The sequence below is a fragment of the Prorops nasuta genome, unplaced genomic scaffold (genome assembly GCF_024137725.1).
Source record: "Prorops nasuta isolate Cenicafe-Biocafe unplaced genomic scaffold, Cenicafe_Pnas_1.2 PNAS00027, whole genome shotgun sequence".
NCBI lineage: Eukaryota > Metazoa > Arthropoda > Insecta > Hymenoptera > Bethylidae > Prorops > Prorops nasuta.
The window spans coordinates 1,828,719-1,845,646 of NW_027116824.1; the positions used below are offsets into that span (position 1 = coordinate 1,828,719).

The window sequence follows — 16,928 nt, forward strand, 5'->3', positions numbered from 1 at the left end:
CCCCTTCTAAAGATGAAGAGATTTATAATACATAGATTTCTTTAACATTAATAATATACAGCCTTAATCACAAACACTATAAGTCGTTAATGATTTTTGTAATATAAACAAAGAAAAAATTTTAATAAATACAAAATATTGCAGCTTCTAATATATTTGACTAAGGCTATATATGTCTATATACAAAAACGTATTATTTATAAAACACATGATCCAATTTGATAAAAAAAGATTATGGATAGCTCATTGGTCTTATCAATATTTTTTGGTGTAACATTGTTTTAAATGCATCCCAATCTCTGAAAATATCATTAAAAATTTCAGAAATTTAAAATGAGTAAAACAGAATTTTATAAATTATAAAGATTATAATTTTTCTCTTGGAAAACTCTGCATTCTTTTCAATTTTTTTAAAGCACATTTCGCAGCTGTACATTTCGCAATTCTGTAATTTCTCCCTATTCCCTTGAAAGAACCTTTGCCGAATACGTCTACAGTTACTCGTACCCGACGACCATCTGCCAATTTTTCGGGTTTTCCAAACTTGGCTGTTTCCGGTTCTAATTCTAATAATTCTCGAATTGGTGATTTTGGAACATTGGTACTAAATTGTTCTGCAAAAATATTTGAACCATAAACAATTATTTAAAAAGCGACGGAAATTTCTAATTTAATCATCAATTACCTATCTCTGACTTCATGATGGCGTAATAAACACTCCATACAGCATCTAACGACATTCCACTATCTAAATATACCGCACCTGCAAGCGATTCAAAAACATCTCCCAAAGCTTTAGGTACTTCAACATCCTCGGCTTCCTCGCACTCTTCTTCTCCAATTAAATAATACTGTAATAAAAAAATACTAATTTTGAAAACAAGAAAGTCATCAAATTGACTCAATGATATAACATATTGAATATTAAGAATTTTGTATTTTCTAGAGAGGCACACGAGTCCTCTGAAAATACAATAATTTAACAAAAGTCAGACCTCTTCACTGATGGAATGGCCATTTTCTTCTTGAATTCTGACGAAGCGATTAATAACAACACTTAAGCCTGGAGAAAGATGCCTAAAATATTTGTGGAATCCACATCTCACTGCTAAAGAAGCAAAGATTGTGTTATTTACTAAAGCTGATCTAAGATCCGTTAATTCACCCGGTGAATGTTGCCGACTGTCCTCGTATAAATGCCTCGTTATCAAATAATCTAAAAGTAATATTGTATCATTATAGAAACAAATTGTGATTTTGCTTATTTTGAATCTATACCCAAAACAGCATCTCCAAGAAATTCCAATCGTTGGTAACAATCTGTTAATCGATTTGGTTGGTAAGAGGCATGTGTAAAAGCTTGCAGAAGATAACTAATATCGTTGAATTTGTATCCTATACTCTTCTCTAATTTTTCATATCCGTCCAGCATCATGGCTAATTCCCCGTCAGGATCAGGTACATGTCGAAGAAGTGGATTCTGTGGTTCCTCCAGTTTACCATACTGTATCTAATACAAATAAAAACTTATTTAAAATGTACTATTTCTAAAATAATTGAAAATAGTGACAAGAGGGAAATTTGCTGACCTGAGTCCAAGTAATTTGATTATCCTCAGTAATTATTTTTATGAAAGGTGTGCTACCAGGTGCTCTTTCCTGAGGTTCATCATTTTGGATCAATCGAATCTCTTCGGTGGGTAAAACGTGAATTCCTAGCCAAGTCATAAAGAGCAAAGCACCCCTCGGCCCGCAGGCAATTAAATAAGCTCCAATGAGAGCTTCCACGCAATCTGCTATACTTTTATCAGGAATACTGTGTTGAGTAATTAAATTATAAGGAATGAAACAGCGGAAACTATCAAGAGTACTCAGGAGCTTACTCTCGTTTCGATCTAATTCAATTTTCATAATGCCAAGCTTTTGTTCCGTTTCTTTTACTAATTGTGTTATTTCTGTTGGGTCTACCGCTTGTAATGTTGGAATGTCAGCTTGATTCCATAAGTTTGATGGTACCCCAGACTCTATTAGGGCTTGCTCCAGTTCTTTAGGAACATAATAGCAAGGAGGTAACCAATTATCGTGAGGCTCAAATTTTGTTGCTATCATACTCTCCCCCAACATCTTTTGTCTTCCCAAGCGATATAAATTGAGATTACTCACCTAAAAAAGAACTCCGCATTGTTATATAAAAATTCTTAGATTAGATCATCAATCGAACTAGTTGAATGATTACCTGTTTAGATCGCAAGTGGCTGAGCTTGCCTTCGTGAATATTTTCGTATGTACAATATAAATATGTTGTGATTGCATATTTTAAGAAAGAATCACCGATAGTTTCTAATCGTTCCAAATTTATACCATCGTTGGCATTGGACATTGTTAAAGCCTGTAAAATTAAACTTGGACTTGGACCCGAATGCCCATTCAATTCTGGCTGATAGTCAAAGCTAAATAAACTATTGTCTCTGTTAAAATGTTTTTTAGGGAAATGGGTTTTTTCTTTTGGTAATAATTTATTTTTCTCTATGGTGTCCTTCTTAAAACGCTCCACTATATTTTCCATATAATCCTTGTATAGAGAATGAAGCTCGGTGATCCCATTGACATTGCTCACTGAATTTTTACGTTTTATTTTTATTTCCGATTGAGAAGAAATAAAATTAGGACTACTCAAGATTTCTTCTTCTTTGTGCTTAGCAAACTCAAAATGCGCATTTTCATGCTTTTTAAGTAAAGCTTCATCAGCTGTTTCGTTCACTTCCCAGAGACCGTCACTGTTCTTCTCAGTTTCTAACAAATCAATAATCTTTTTATTTATCTCTTGCTTGGTAATCTGTGTTTCGTTTTCTACAGCTTCGGCAACGTTTTCTCCCATATAGGAGATTTTCAAACCACGATTTTCATCTTCGTTGTCATCCGAGGATTCGGCAAATTCGCTGTAAGTCTCATCAGAGTCATAATTATCCATATCTGACTCGCACGTAGGTGAACCATATCTAACATTCCATCCAAAATTAGGCTCCAGCACTGTTACGTTCATAGGCAAATTCAATTCTGTTGAGAAAACCATCGAACTTGCCATGTCATTAGACCAAGTTCCAATTTCTAAATCATTGTCATCATTAACGGAACTTTTCCCTGACTCTTCTTCTCCGCTAGATTCTTTTTTGTCCTCCTCGATTTTCTTTGATTTATCTATAGACTTAAAAGTAACTTCTTTATGAGGAATTCCATCTTCCCAATTATTGCCGGCACTTTTAGGTAATCTATCACTTGATTCAATTGAGGAATAGTTTTGAAGACTTTCAATTTTTAATTGTTTAACTTTATCAACCTCTTTAGATTTTCTCAAAACTTCAGCAAGACTCCAGCCAAAATCTAGAGGAGGCCATTCAAAATGAGAATCTAAGTTTTCTTGACCTAAATTGATCATTTGAGCGACCTGGCATCGAATCTGATTGGCAAGAAGCAAAGCATTAATTCTATATAAAATACAAGGCAGGCAAACGGCTTGTCTCCACAAGGAAGCAGGAAAGGGATGAATGGCACATAATTCAGCGACTAGAATTTGTTTTTGCTCCAAGTTCTCACGTTTTGCACGTTTTGTTTCCTCGCTACTTGTGGGCAAAGCTACCCCTTTTCGATTAACATATCTGTGTAACAAAGTCACTATCAATATTAAAACAATGTATAAAAATAATATATAATAATTTACCTAGGAGTTAAAAAATTTAATCTAGCAGACGTGTGATCCACATCTAACAAAGGTTGCTCCAAATTTTGTATTTGGATATTATATTTCTTTAAATAATACTCTTCAAACGTATTATAGTCATCACCAGGGAATGACGATTTAGGATTTAGATTATTACAGATTTCAGCCACATAGAAATACTGTAAAAAAATAAATATTTAAATATTGTGTATAAAAACAAATTGAATACAAACTTATATTAATTTACCTGAGGCTGATCTTGACTTCTATACCAAGGCATAATAACTGCGTCATGATATTTTGACGCTTCGAATTTGTATTCCTTCCTATCTTCTTCTGGTACTTCTACCGGAACAGTATTACGATTTTCGTAAATACACTCGAGAAAATTCCAATCCACTTTTACATCTGAAGCTTCGTTATCTAAAACAATATTGAAGAATAAAATATTGCCAAATAAATATCTTAACTTATTTTAAATGATTATCGGCATTTCGTAATAAATTACCAATTTTTACAGGCACTATGATATAGGAGTTTTCCGAGGCATTTGGATCGAAAAGCATTAAATATTTTTGCAGTCTTAAAACATTAGTAAAAGTATAATTCAGAAATGTTGCTACTCGTTCTATCTGAATCTCATTCATTATAACAGTTTCTCCACTAAGTTTTAGCTGTACATGAACTTCTCCTGATCTTGTATAAATTGGAAATGGACATAACTAAAAACATATTTCTCCATTGTGTAATTTGTTTTAAGCATATTTGTATACGAAACTGAAATGTTTCTAAACAATACCTCTGGAATTTTTTTTAAAGTAAGAATACCAAAGCCAATAGCAGATTCTTCCGGTGGATATATACGACGGCCCCGAGTATTTTGTTCTTCAGGCAGTGGGCAGGTCAATACCATATTTATATGATATAAATAAGAAGGAACACCAACTATTGGTCTGCAGTCAGTTAATGCCTCTGCTGTCTGGAAATTACAATGAATAATCGTTTTTATGCGTAAAATAAATTCCAGAATCAAGACTCAAAAAGCATTCTAATTTCTACAACACAAAATACCTTTTTATAATAATACTGCCTACGCTTTGTGGTACCAGGCCTTGCTTCAGAAAAATCAGCTCTGCTTTCATCTGGCAAAGCTGGTACTTCAGCATCTTCTGGTTTGGCTTTAAAATTTTCTTTACCAATAGGTAAAAGATTGTCATCAATTTCATTTTGTTTATGTAAATCTATACATAACTGTAATGCAGCCATACGCCTGGCCATAGCTCTATTCGGCATAGGATAAGACTAGAAAATAAAAAAGTGCTGTGGTATTCATCCTCATCAGGCAACATCAGTTGATATAAAAAAAAGTAACGCTTACGGATACACTGTATTTTAATGGAGAATTAATGGGTAGTCTCAAAGAACAAATATACATTATCTCATTTTTTACTTCAACTAGTTCAACCGACCATTCTGGGGTCAGCCTGGTAAACGTATCACTGGGTAGTTTTGCGCAATATCTGAATAAAATATAAATTGTATTTCATAGACAGGTAAATTAATATTTTTGTAAAAAAATAAAATAATTTACCTATTCACCAAAGATATAGCAGAATTGAAAGTTACTTTGGGAGCATCTTCTGCATCAAGAGGCTTGTAATGTGGTATCATTGATGCATAGGAGTCGGCTATTATTTCTTCGTCCTTGGATGGTTCTCTATTAGAAGATTTTGTTAACAAAGATTTTTCTATATACTGGTATTGTGCTAACAGCCATACACATTCTTTTGATATATCCTTAGGTACTAGAAGTATGTGTAATGCGTCCACAGCTCTCGCCCTACTTTTACATTGCACGTACGATTGATAATTTTTAGGAAAATCGTATCTCATTACAAAATTGCATTTTGGTATGTCAATGCCTGCACAATAAAAATTATTAAGAATTACACAATGCTTTCATATAACATATTATTAATTTATACAAACCTTCTTCTAGAATAGACGTTGATACTAGCAAGTTACATTCGTGTATTCTAAACCGTTTTAAGACTTCCTCTTGCTTTCTGTGCTCCAGCTCTAAATCTCTTGTGTAGCTTAATTCTTCTGGAGTTTTTTCGATTGTATAAAGCGGCGACAAAAAGCGCAAATCTTCGTCATGCTTGCTTACTTCCTGTGAAACATAAATTTCAATTTTTGTTATAAAATTAATTAAAAAGCATATGTTTAAAATTTTATGAAATTCAATTGTAAGATAAGTACGCACATTTAATAAATAGAATACGATTTTTGCCGTAAATCCTTTTTCAACGAATATAATACCGCAAAGCAAATCCGGATCGGTAACGCCACGATTGAAACGCTGAAATTTTGGTTTTCTAGGATTATCCTCACTAGCCTTAAAATTATTGCCTACTCTTCTAAATGGAATATTTTGTTCTTTATTTAGTACTTCTTTATTATCTGCGGTGGTATTTTTAGAAATTCCTAGAAAAACAAAAGTATATTAGTGTTAAATAATCATTTAGCTTGTTAAAAACTAAAACTGAAATTACCATTATCAAAAGCAGTTATATTTTCATCATTTTCTATCTTAGTGGTAGCTTCTGTTTCTTTCTTGTAGAAAGGTGTATAAGTCTTAAGAACATTTAGCAGCCTATGAACTTTTGGAGTAGAAAAATTGTATATTTTTTCTTTCTCTGATAAATGATCAAATGTATTACCACAAATTGCACTGCAAGAAGTCTTTTATTACATATAAATTTATATTTAAAAGGTTCGAGTTTTAAATTAATTTCATACCGAATCTTAATGAATACTGATGCTACTAAATTTAACAATAAATAATGCCTTTCATATGGAGTTTTTACTTTGAGCTTCTCAGTTAGCATTAGAAGCGATAGGGCAGCACGATCGGCGCACCAGGGTCCTAAGGTCTCTAATACCTCAAGAAAATCTCGCATCATCTCACGAGGTTTTTCTGTAGGATCTGGAATCTTTTGAATTTCTTCAAGAAATTCTTCTGTATAAATTTCTGTTGGATCATAGCGATGATCCTTTAAAAATTCAATAGCATGTAGGGCAGAATTTTTTAAAGCCTCATAAAGCTCTCCCTTTTCAAAAGAATCATATTCTATAACAAACTCTTTTGGCTTAGGACTATAACGAAGAATAGACAAAATATCACTAGCAGTATCTACTTCACATTGGAAAATATTTTCTATTTTCTCAATTTCCAGTCCTAGTCGTCCAGGTGACTTCATTAAATTAAATAAAGGAACAGCAATACCTATTATTCTTGGAACTTCATTAATAGATAAAAATGATTGTAAAATAAAATTTAAATTGCTATCATCTACTAATTTGTGGCATTCGTCAACTATCACAAGATTTACTTGACATGGTAAAATCTTCTTTTCACATAATAACTGAGCACAATAATTGGTATTTGCTACCAAAACCTATAAATTAACATGAAAATGATTATAAACAAAAGTCTTTTATATCATCATAAACTTGTACTGATTAAGCTCTAATAACAAACTTACATATGAATCTTCAAATTCATCTTGAAATTCTGTAGCTGCATTTTTATCACATACAGATAATACATTTAAATCTGTTAATTGTTTTATACAACTAGCTTTAATTGCAGATTTTTCTATATCATTTAATATATAAATTGCTTTTTGTCCACCTTCTTTCAAAAGCCTGAAAAATTAGAAGAACATACATTATGAACTTATTTTGTTATATTATATATTATTTAATGCATGCAATACTAAGATATTTAATTAGTACTACTTTCTGTTATTTGTCGCAAATTCTTGAATTAGCTTGATGACAAGAAAGGTCTGCTCAAAATTTTTACCTAAGCAGACTATAATATTTTTTTCTTTGGCCGAATAAAGTAGCTCAACCTATAAAGTAAACAAGTTAAAAATTACAATAATGTTAAATAATATGCATATTAAATTTATAAAAATTAAATTTACTTGATATTCTCTAGGTGTAAATGATTTGGTATAAACATGATCATTTAGTGAAAAGGCCATGGAAACTACAGAATATATTATTGATGTATTTTACAAGTTATAATATTTAGTCACTTATTAAATCACACTTATTTTTTTATCATGATGATTTTTCGTTTTTTACTAAATTCACCTGGTGTCCATACTACAATTTTTACTAGTTTAAATTTCGAGCTAAGGTTATGAAGGATCACACACCATCAACAACAAGGGTATCACTGAAAAATGCAGATTTCTGCATCACCTAACATAAATTTTTAATACATGCAATTTCACTGTAGTACTACCAGTCTACATCCAGATGGCTCTGCAAATGGATCAGAATTGTATTTCGTTTCGTATCTGTTTCCTTATTATAATTCAGTGACATCCCTAGTGAAGTTGAATATCTTGTTGCTGATGTCATTTTAAAAGACGCATAAAATTATAGTATCATCATTAACAGCTTTTTTTACTATTTATTATTGGAGTATAAGGTGCATAAAGTTTATCAGTAGTAGAAAATCCTTCAGTTTAGTAATTCGTAAATAGAATTTAGACGATCCACTGACTAGTTTTCTGACGTCATTGAATTCACAGGACGACCCACCAATCAGCTTCTCTCGTGAATTTGATTTTGTTCGACAGAACAGTCTTGTTTGATGCTCTCTGTTCTCGTGCACTCACATGCACCGGAAAATCAGTGAAGTCTAAGGAAAGGAAAAAAGTGTTTTATCCCAGCGTTCACAATGACTTCGACAGGAACTTTCCAAGGACTGGTAGATCAAAGCCGTAATTCCAGCAAGTGAGTAACCCATTTCAATGTTTTTCACGAGGTAAATCTAGTTGGTATCCAGCATAATTGCTCGCTTTGAAAAATACCTAGACGCCAATGCATTACAAATTTTAGTCTCAGGCTTTAGTGACAAAAATTTATATATAAGAAAACCACGATTAAATGAAAGGCAATTTATACTGGAACTTTTATTTTCTTGTAAATAATTGTGCAAAATAATGCTCTTGCATATTCGTGAATAAAAAAATCACGTAAAGTATATTTCTTATATTTGGTTATTATGGGAACTCTAAACGATTGGGGCTGTATTAATTTTGATTATAACCTCTTTTGTTTCTTTATTTTCTAAGATTTCTTTATTCATTTTCGATTTGCTAAGTATCAGTTGTCTTATACATATATATATAGCTAAGCGTTTATACTTTCTTTGTGTTGCGCGGCGGTTTAAACTGGATAAAACTGGATGGATCTGCACTTTTACTGGCGGTATTATTTAAAATATTTTACATTGAAAAGTTAGACATTTTACTTCACTATCATTTTGATGATTTAGAAATGATGAATGAACTAAGATGTTAAATTTTTTGTAAAACACGATAAAAATAATAATTTTTAATAAATATTATATTTGTATACTACGTCACACAGCTACTGTTAAATGAAATTATCATCAACCGCATGAATAATAGTGCTAATCGTAAATTGCACAGCTCTAAATTATTTCCTCAAGTATATATTATTATGAAGATAATTCGTTAACTGTTGTTTAAGGCCAAACTAATATTTGAAAATGTTAAAGAAAAGCATTAAAATGACATTTTGATAATATTTGCTGATAAAACAAGTGTAATTTGGCAAACGCCGGTAAAACGTATGTCAGAAACACATCATATGAGTCAAGTTAATTCGTGATTCTGACGATAGATAGCGCGCTGCAGTTGTTTTGAATTTTGGAGTGGTCACTTATACCTAACAAAACTTGTTGGCCAATTTCAAAAGACTCTTTTAAAGTATACACATACACAACATGGAAATTGTTTTAACAGTAATATAAATTTCCAAAATGTAAAAAATTTCATTCAGGTGGAAATAATTTAATTTTAATTATATTCAGAACAATAGTAAATAAAGTAGTATTAGTGTTTAAGAAAAGTAGAAATTTTTAAAGGAAGGCATTTATGACGTTCATGTTGTATTTAGCAGCACTCTATATTTGGCTTGCCAAACACCTCACGCAATGCTTAGATCATCCTGTCGAACATTGTAGACACATTTAGTATGCAATGCGTCGTTTTCCATGACTACAGGAGACCAAACTATTTGTAGCAGATGGCAGGAACTGGCCAGTAATTTTCTCTTTTGTTCAAATCGCAAACACGAGCAGTGTTTGTACATACAGTAACAAAAGTAAAATTTGCCATCTGTCCGGCTGGCCTCTAACCCTATATTAATCGCACTTTCACACTGAATCATTCAACGAAAGTTTATCAAAGTATCCTATCGATCGTAATAGACGCTTGACCGATTCAGTACAGTGAACTAAAGACGATCAGGTATTTTTTTTGTAAAAAAAAAACAAATGAATCATTATTGGAGAATTGTATTGATACCAGATACATTCGAATTATTAATTGACGAAAGTACACTTGTAGCTAAAAAAAACAGGAAGAGACAAGAAATACGAGTATAGTCTGAGTAAAAAATTACGAGGTTTGACAGTAATCGGGTAAGGTTAGAATCGTGTATATAAGTGGCATAAACGAACGAAATAACGTGCCGGTAACGAAAGAGCCAATGGTTCGAGAGGATTCGGTCCAGCCAGCCTATCCGGTTGCAGCTTTAACCTCGGGAACGCAGGAATCGAGTATCGATGAAAAGGGAACGATCGCGAGTGAATGGGAGTGGAGGAACGCGGTAGCGAGATGGTTGGAACGGAACGCGACGTGTGTGTGACACACGGAGAGCCGAACGGGACACGACAGGACACTGTTTGACCCCGACGTGCTGCGATCTGTCGCCGGTCGCGCTCGCTTACCGGTAGATCCTAAAATTCGTTGCTTCGTAATAACCGGCGACTCCACACCTCCCTCTCCCCCCTACCACTCACTCAGCCTGTTCGAAACGCCAACCAAGAAGCGCTGCATCAAGCACTGTGGAAGAAGTTATCCGGCCACGTGACGCGAGAAACGGACAAATTGCGGTCGACGCAACAACGACGGAGGAAGAAAATATGTGGGCCGGCCAGGACGACACGCAGAAATTCAAAACCAGGTTCGTGCCAGGCTCCACTTAATGTTTTGAATTGTTCGGGTCTTCGCGAGCCCCCTCCCCACTCACTACCCAGCCATTATAACCTACAAGTCGAATATTTTTTGGCGCGTGCGCAGTGCGGTCCAATCTCGACCGGTCTAACGCGAGTCGCGAAGAATGAAAAAAGAAAGCCGTTAAAATCTTAATGAGTTTGCGGTAAAGGAGAGCATCGCGCTGGAATGATCGGATCTAAATTATATTGCCGAGCGTTCGGTTGTGCAATAAGAATTCTCCGAGGTAGGAGGGGAGAAGGGTTGACGCGTTACTTTGTTGCTGTGCAATAAGTGGAATTTCAGCGTTCACGCTCGATTAGATTTCCGTGCAACGGCGTGCGGTTCGTTACGGGTAAAAGCTAACGGATTGATGGGTAGGAAAAGTTTGTTGGACTGCTCGGTTAGTTATAGTTGCTCGAATGCACGAAAGGCTAATTCCTCTGGTGGTCCTGGCGTCTCCTCATCGTGATTTTTTTCCCTCCCGGTTTCTCGTCTATCGGTCGTTGACCCTCTCGCCAAGTTTTTTCCCCTTCAGTCAGACTGCTAGATAACATTCGTTTAATGTTAATTACCGTCAATTCGACGACGCTAACCTCTCGCGTTGCAACAAAGCACTCGAGACGATAGGTGACGTCTGGTGATTTGCCGTTTGCAACGCCAACGCATCCGCCACGGACAAAGCCCACGTGGGTGTCTCTCCAGACTCTCACCGATTCCTCCATTTTTCCAAACTCTCAAATTCCTTGTTTCTCCTTCGTCGCTTTTCCCTCAATTATCCTGCGCTGTCGGCGGCTTATCGGTGCGGACAAGCCACCCCCTCCTCCCTCTCCTTCAATACTTAAATTTTAATCACTCCCACAACCCACAATTATCCCGATAAAAAGAGCTCGAAAACTCCAGCTCAGCCTCAAAGTCCACTCGTCGTTGGACGATGAAACCAGCGCTAATTGAAATACGAGATACCCGCGTCTCTACTAACGAAGACTCTGAGTTTAATTGCGCTTTCCAAACGGATGTTGTCTTTCTTCTATTTTCAACAGGCAACGCCTAGCGCAGAGTGATCCTTCGATTATCGATTATTCCAGCGCGAGTGACATTAGACGCGTTGGATGGAATTTCGCGGTGCACAATGGATCGTATTGTGGTTCACAGCGCCACCTATTTTTGTTCGTTATCGTTATTGGCGAGCGGATTGGCGGTGGGGGGGGGGGGGGGTAAGGAAGTTTTGGTGGGAGCCGAGCGAGGGACTCAGAAGTCGATACGCGTGCACGGTGCGGAAAGAAAGGAAGTTGGAGCACGCGAGCGCACCGTTTCATGCAAATACACTTGCACGTAGGCACACGTACGCGAGCCACGGTGTCCCGTTGCGCTGGGAACGTAGCTTTTTAGCCTGCGCACACCCGTACCTCGCGTATTCTCGCGTTTCGTTCCCGACCAACCGGTTTTAAACGCCTCGCCGCCGCTCACTCTGGACGCGTCAAACAACCGAATCGCGAAAGCTCGCCACAATTAACGTTGGCTTCTTCAATTTTCCCGAACGAGGTAAAAATCGAAATCCTTGCGCGATCTCTGGGCGATTATCTCCTCCACCTTGGTGCGGGAAAAAGTGCCGACAAAGAATTAATTTTCTGGGAGGGGTATATGCATACAATGCAATTATGCTCCCTCGATGATTTTCTTTTTGTTCCGAGAGAGACCAGTAGTAACTCGATACGAGATGGTCGCACGTCGAAGGAGAATGACGAGGAAAATACGGGTGGTACGATCCGTGTGTGGAATCTGCTATTTATGCAAATGAAGTGTCGATCTGCGAAATGAGAGATCCTACGCTCCCCCCCCCCCCCCCCTCCCCCTAGATTTTTTCTTCCTTTTTAATCTCTTCGCTAAGACTCGCACTGCGGAACACGAGCCAAAGAACTCCACTTAATATGTTAAGTTTGTATTTTTTTTTAGGATTCTCCCCTATTGTAACGCATTTGATCATTTTTCTATATTGCGAAATGGAACTTTTTCTTTTCAGGTAGTTGTGCACATAGAATAAAAATTGTTACGGTCGTAACATTAAAAAAATGTAATATTAAACTTTATTAATAAGTGGATGATGGTATAAGAAGTAAGAATAATGATGTAAAAGATGTCTTATGGGCGGAACCGGAAACTCTAAATGCAAGGACCGATGCTGAAAAGATAGTCCTTATAAATATTACTCCGATAGCCTTTAGATAAAAAGTTATTAACGGTTGAAATTTTTGTAACCTTTGTATTGTTATTGGTCGGCTTCTGGGTATAAGGAGGGCGACCCAGTAGTTGGAATCATTGTAGCAAATCAGAAAACAAAAAAACAGCCAACTCGTGCTAAACGAAACAGAAGAGCATCGATTTTCGTTTTATAAATTTCGACACTGATCGTTGTTAAAAATTGGCCCCCTGATATTGTCAGCGATAAACAGAAGGGATGATAATAAGTTAAATAGTAAGCACACCGTTTGTAGGAAATACAACAATAGTGTCCGAGTGGGAATGCGTTGATTTTTATATGTATATATAGAACGCATAGAGTGAAAAATTGCGAGAAATTAATTGTTGACAGAGTGTTGTATCAAGTTTTTCACTGACTTTTCGAATACATACACAGCAACATATATTCTTACCTCACCTTTGTTTTCATTCACTAAGCATTAAGCGAATCTTCGTGTGCATGCAATGTCGCCCATGAAAAAAGACACGCCAATTAAAAGAAACTGAAAAATAAATGTAAAAGGTATTGATCTCTGAGTTATAATTAATCTACACTTCCATTATAATAATAATAAACAGGTATTATTGTATACTACGTAATACTTTTATGATAGCGGCAAGATAACAAAATAATTCTAATAATAAAGAAAATGACAAAAGTAGGTTATTTTTCAACCTTTTAAATGAGCCTCCCCCTTTAATTGAAGAGTTTGGGTCAAAATCGAAAAAATCGTTTTTTAGAAAGTTTGCATCACTGGTGGTTGCCAGTTGATTTATAAAAGAACATCATTATAAACTGAAGAATTTTCAGAAAAACCAAATACCTCAATTTTATAAAATCGGTTTTGATGTAATCGTTTAATATGATGTATCTTAAACAATCAACCGACAGCCGCCTCTGATTCCTATTCTCACAAAATTAAATTTATTTCGTTTTGATGGAAAGCTCCACTATTTTACCCGATATCACAGTGCAGTCTTCATCGTCCTATTTACAGTTGAGTAAGTACGAGAAAACCCGTCGATACAAGAATTTTAATTCCCAAGCGTTTAGTTTTCAGTTGAACTGAATGTATACACTAGGCGTTACGGGGAATCTCCGCGGGACACGAGTTTGTTTACACTTGCGCGCTGGAGCTGGTCTTGATTGGTTCTCGACTAGCTCTTAGCGAGAAATCTCGTTAAGATTGCGATTCTCAGGATCCGTTTACTTGGACGATCAGCGTGGCAAATTGTGTGATTGGTTTTAGAGCGAGCGTTTGTGTGCTCCATGCAAATTTGCGACTTTGTCACCTGCGGAATTGCGAATGGGGCGTCGCGCCGCCGGTGCTACGAAGAAAGGAGCATTGAGCTCACACGCGATTAGGCATGGATATCTTGACCGAGTGTGATCGGCTAAAGACTACGCGAGGCCGGAATCACGCTACGGCATGCATACTCCTCCAGGATTTTTCAGTCTCCTCGCTTGCATTCCAGTCGCCACTCCTTCTTGCGGCGTGCCGGTGCTTTACTCCGATGCACCTGCAAAATTAACATTAACGCTCTAGCATTCACCAGCCGGATGACCGGTTTCGAATGTAAACAAACGCGTATGAAAAATTGTTGTGGCGAGTATTGTTATAATATGTACTGATCAACGACTTTTATCTCCAGTGTTTTTTTGCATTTGACACTCGTTGGTAAAAGTTTTATATAGCCGACTCATTTGACTCGCTAAACATTTATTCCGAGTTACTCTAAAGTCCCTAATAAAAATCTTAGATACTTATCTATTTACAGGTTTTCTTATTATTAGCGTTTGTATATAGCTTTTCTCGAGAGGTTAATTCTTGAGACTGACTTTATCTGATAATTAGCATTTTTCTTTTAATACGGTTGGTTTTGAAACTTTTATACGGAGAGATTGGCAAAGATTACACTTGGTGCAAGGGCAGCAACACGAGTGTAAATGAACGTATTCGCGCTGCTCGAGGCTTCCGATGCATTACGAGCTCTAATTGGAAGAATCAAGCACAGCTCGCTCGTCCCTTCCGGACTCTATTAAGATCTCGTACAGCTTTGTTTATCAATAAACGACCCTATGATCGTTCCAATAACAAGCTTCGAGAGCCTATACGAAGAAAACTTTCGGGTAAGCAGAAAAGTCTGTTTACTTTAATTCTACGAAACCTTGGAAATTCTCAGAATAAAAAACACCCTATTAACTGAGAAGAATCCTTTTTTTGCACGAGATTAAATTTCAGGATGAGTATTGAATTTCTCGACACTTGTACGTATGCTACAACTCGATACATAGCAATGTTTGTAAACATCAGCAAAGCGTGTTTGTTATTCTATCAAAGTAGATGTTTCGACGAATCTTTTTGTCCCAATTTGGAGTCGTGATTTATGAGTTCGTCTGGAGAAGCCTGAGAGATTGAGATGTCGCGCATTGGAAAAAAACGTTTGGTGTGCCTTAAGTAATAGGGAGATAAAAACAAACACGCTAGACTCTTTCACGAGTGGTGGAATTTCGTGCTTGTACTTTTTATCGCTTCTTCGAAAATCCGCGGTCGAGCCAGGAGTCACGTTTTCTCACCGAGAAAGAGGCGTTCTTGTTTAAGAAGCGAGCTGGCTATTATTCGGTTGCTTTTTGCATTAGTGCCAGGCACGCGATTATCGTACGGCTCGCGCTGCCTCGGTTGGTTTATTGCTTGGCTGACTGAGCTTACTGAGCTGACTGGCCTGGCGATACCAGCCACGTTTCTCGCCCCGTACAAAACCACGAGGACACGCCGATCGTGAAATGCTATCTGTCTTCCGACTTTCGCCTTGACACCTTTATCCTCGATCCTCTCGGCTCTCCGATACAATTAAACTGCAATTAATCGCAAACTGAATTTCTTATTGGCGAAATCAAGGCCAAATCTCTAGCGCGTCGCAAATGATACACTTCTTCCGTAACTGCGTATCTTCGATTATTCGAGATATTTATTCAACCATTCGCTCCACTTGATAATATTCATCATTTTCATAATATTTTTTTTCCTTTTTTTTTCAGAATGATCGAATCCGAGTTGATTAATCGTTATCGAGATTTGACTGTGAAAAAGTCTAATTGATATCGAATATTTATAACAAATTTCTTTGTGAGAGCCGTTGCGGCGTTTCACTGGAAAGTGAGGCGAATCGGACGCGTACCGCAAGAAGAGGATGAAGAAGAAAAGGTGGAGAGACAAAAAGTGGTTTCACAGAAGAATCTAGGATGGTACTTTGGCCTCTCCAGGTCGAAAAAATCCATCGTTACGCTCGTAATTCTACCAAAGTTTTCTTCGTCGTCTACCAAGGATGCTATTCTTCACAGGAGTTACTAAATCGGGAGCGATGTCTCTCGGCCAGAAAAGATACGTTTCCTATATGTATGTATATATATATATATATATAGATATATATAAGGTGACGCAATCTGAAACTGGAGTAGCGTACGCACAATTATCTTCAGTCTTGAGAAATTCTTTCGACAGAAGTGAACAACGCTAGAAAATAGTACTTAATTGGCATTGGCAGTGTTAAAAAATGCTCCGTTAGTGCTATAATATTCGCTTTTAATTCGAGACTCCGTTAGTAACGTTGTTACCGACGGGAGTTTGTTAGAAAAAAATCGTGTTTGAGATTAAAAGTGCGAGAGACGAGGAGAGATGTTTCGAGACGATTCGCTAAAACGCGACTTGGGCGACGCATGGTCGACCGGAAGTCGCGTGAACATCGGTTTCGCTTACCTGCGTCGTAATGACGGGAAACGTTGTAATTGGCAATGGGCCCAGTGTGCTCGCCAGTCAGATTTCCCTGATGGCGAACGCGCGCGAGCGATCCTTCTCATCT

General features: G+C 36.6%; 2 protein-coding genes across 3 annotated transcripts in view; one reads left to right on the top strand and one right to left on the bottom strand.

Annotated features, from left to right (window-relative positions):
• Positions 1 to 356: 356 nt before the first annotated feature.
• On the bottom strand, positions 357 to 7,934 carry Dcr-1 (Endoribonuclease Dcr-1). Its single transcript, XM_066741907.1, has 20 exons — positions 7,713 to 7,934; positions 7,522 to 7,637; positions 7,266 to 7,428; positions 6,520 to 7,178; positions 6,273 to 6,451; positions 5,984 to 6,204; positions 5,707 to 5,890; positions 5,309 to 5,639; positions 5,096 to 5,237; positions 4,789 to 5,019; positions 4,517 to 4,696; positions 4,226 to 4,439; positions 3,965 to 4,140; positions 3,718 to 3,896; positions 2,236 to 3,655; positions 1,590 to 2,162; positions 1,279 to 1,510; positions 996 to 1,216; positions 686 to 851; positions 357 to 614 (listed from the first exon to the last, which is right to left on the bottom strand). Exons 1-20 carry the CDS (start codon positions 7,770 to 7,772, stop codon positions 367 to 369), a joined length of 5,895 nt encoding a protein of 1,964 aa, XP_066598004.1. The 5' UTR covers positions 7,773 to 7,934; the 3' UTR covers positions 357 to 366.
• Positions 7,935 to 8,142: 208 nt separating this feature from the next.
• The window catches only part of Jupiter (microtubule-associated protein Jupiter), a 41,844-nt gene continuing 33,058 nt past the window's right edge, over positions 8,143 to 16,928 (top strand). The window contains exons 1-2 of one of the 2 annotated variants that reach the window (XM_066741985.1): positions 8,143 to 8,227; positions 8,331 to 8,535. In XM_066741985.1, the coding sequence (XP_066598082.1) occupies positions 8,480 to 8,535 (56 nt within the window). In that variant the 5' untranslated portion in view covers positions 8,143 to 8,227; positions 8,331 to 8,479. Of the gene's footprint in view, positions 8,228 to 8,330; positions 8,536 to 10,274; positions 10,798 to 16,928 lie in introns of those variants that run through there. The other variant, XM_066741986.1, reaches the window with a different exon arrangement.

Bases quoted from the DNA above. Each gene is read 5' to 3' on its own strand.
- Dcr-1 (XM_066741907.1), bottom strand. From the start codon at position 7,772: ATGGCCTTTTCACTAAATGATCATGTTTATACCAAATCATTTACACCT. The intron at 6,452-6,519 runs GTATGAAATTAA...GACTTCTTGCAG, and splicing joins TCAGTATTCATTAAGATTCG to TGCAATTTGTGGTAATACAT. The intron at 3,656-3,717 runs GTAAATTATTAT...TTTGTTACACAG, and splicing joins TTAAATTTTTTAACTCCTAG to ATATGTTAATCGAAAAGGGG.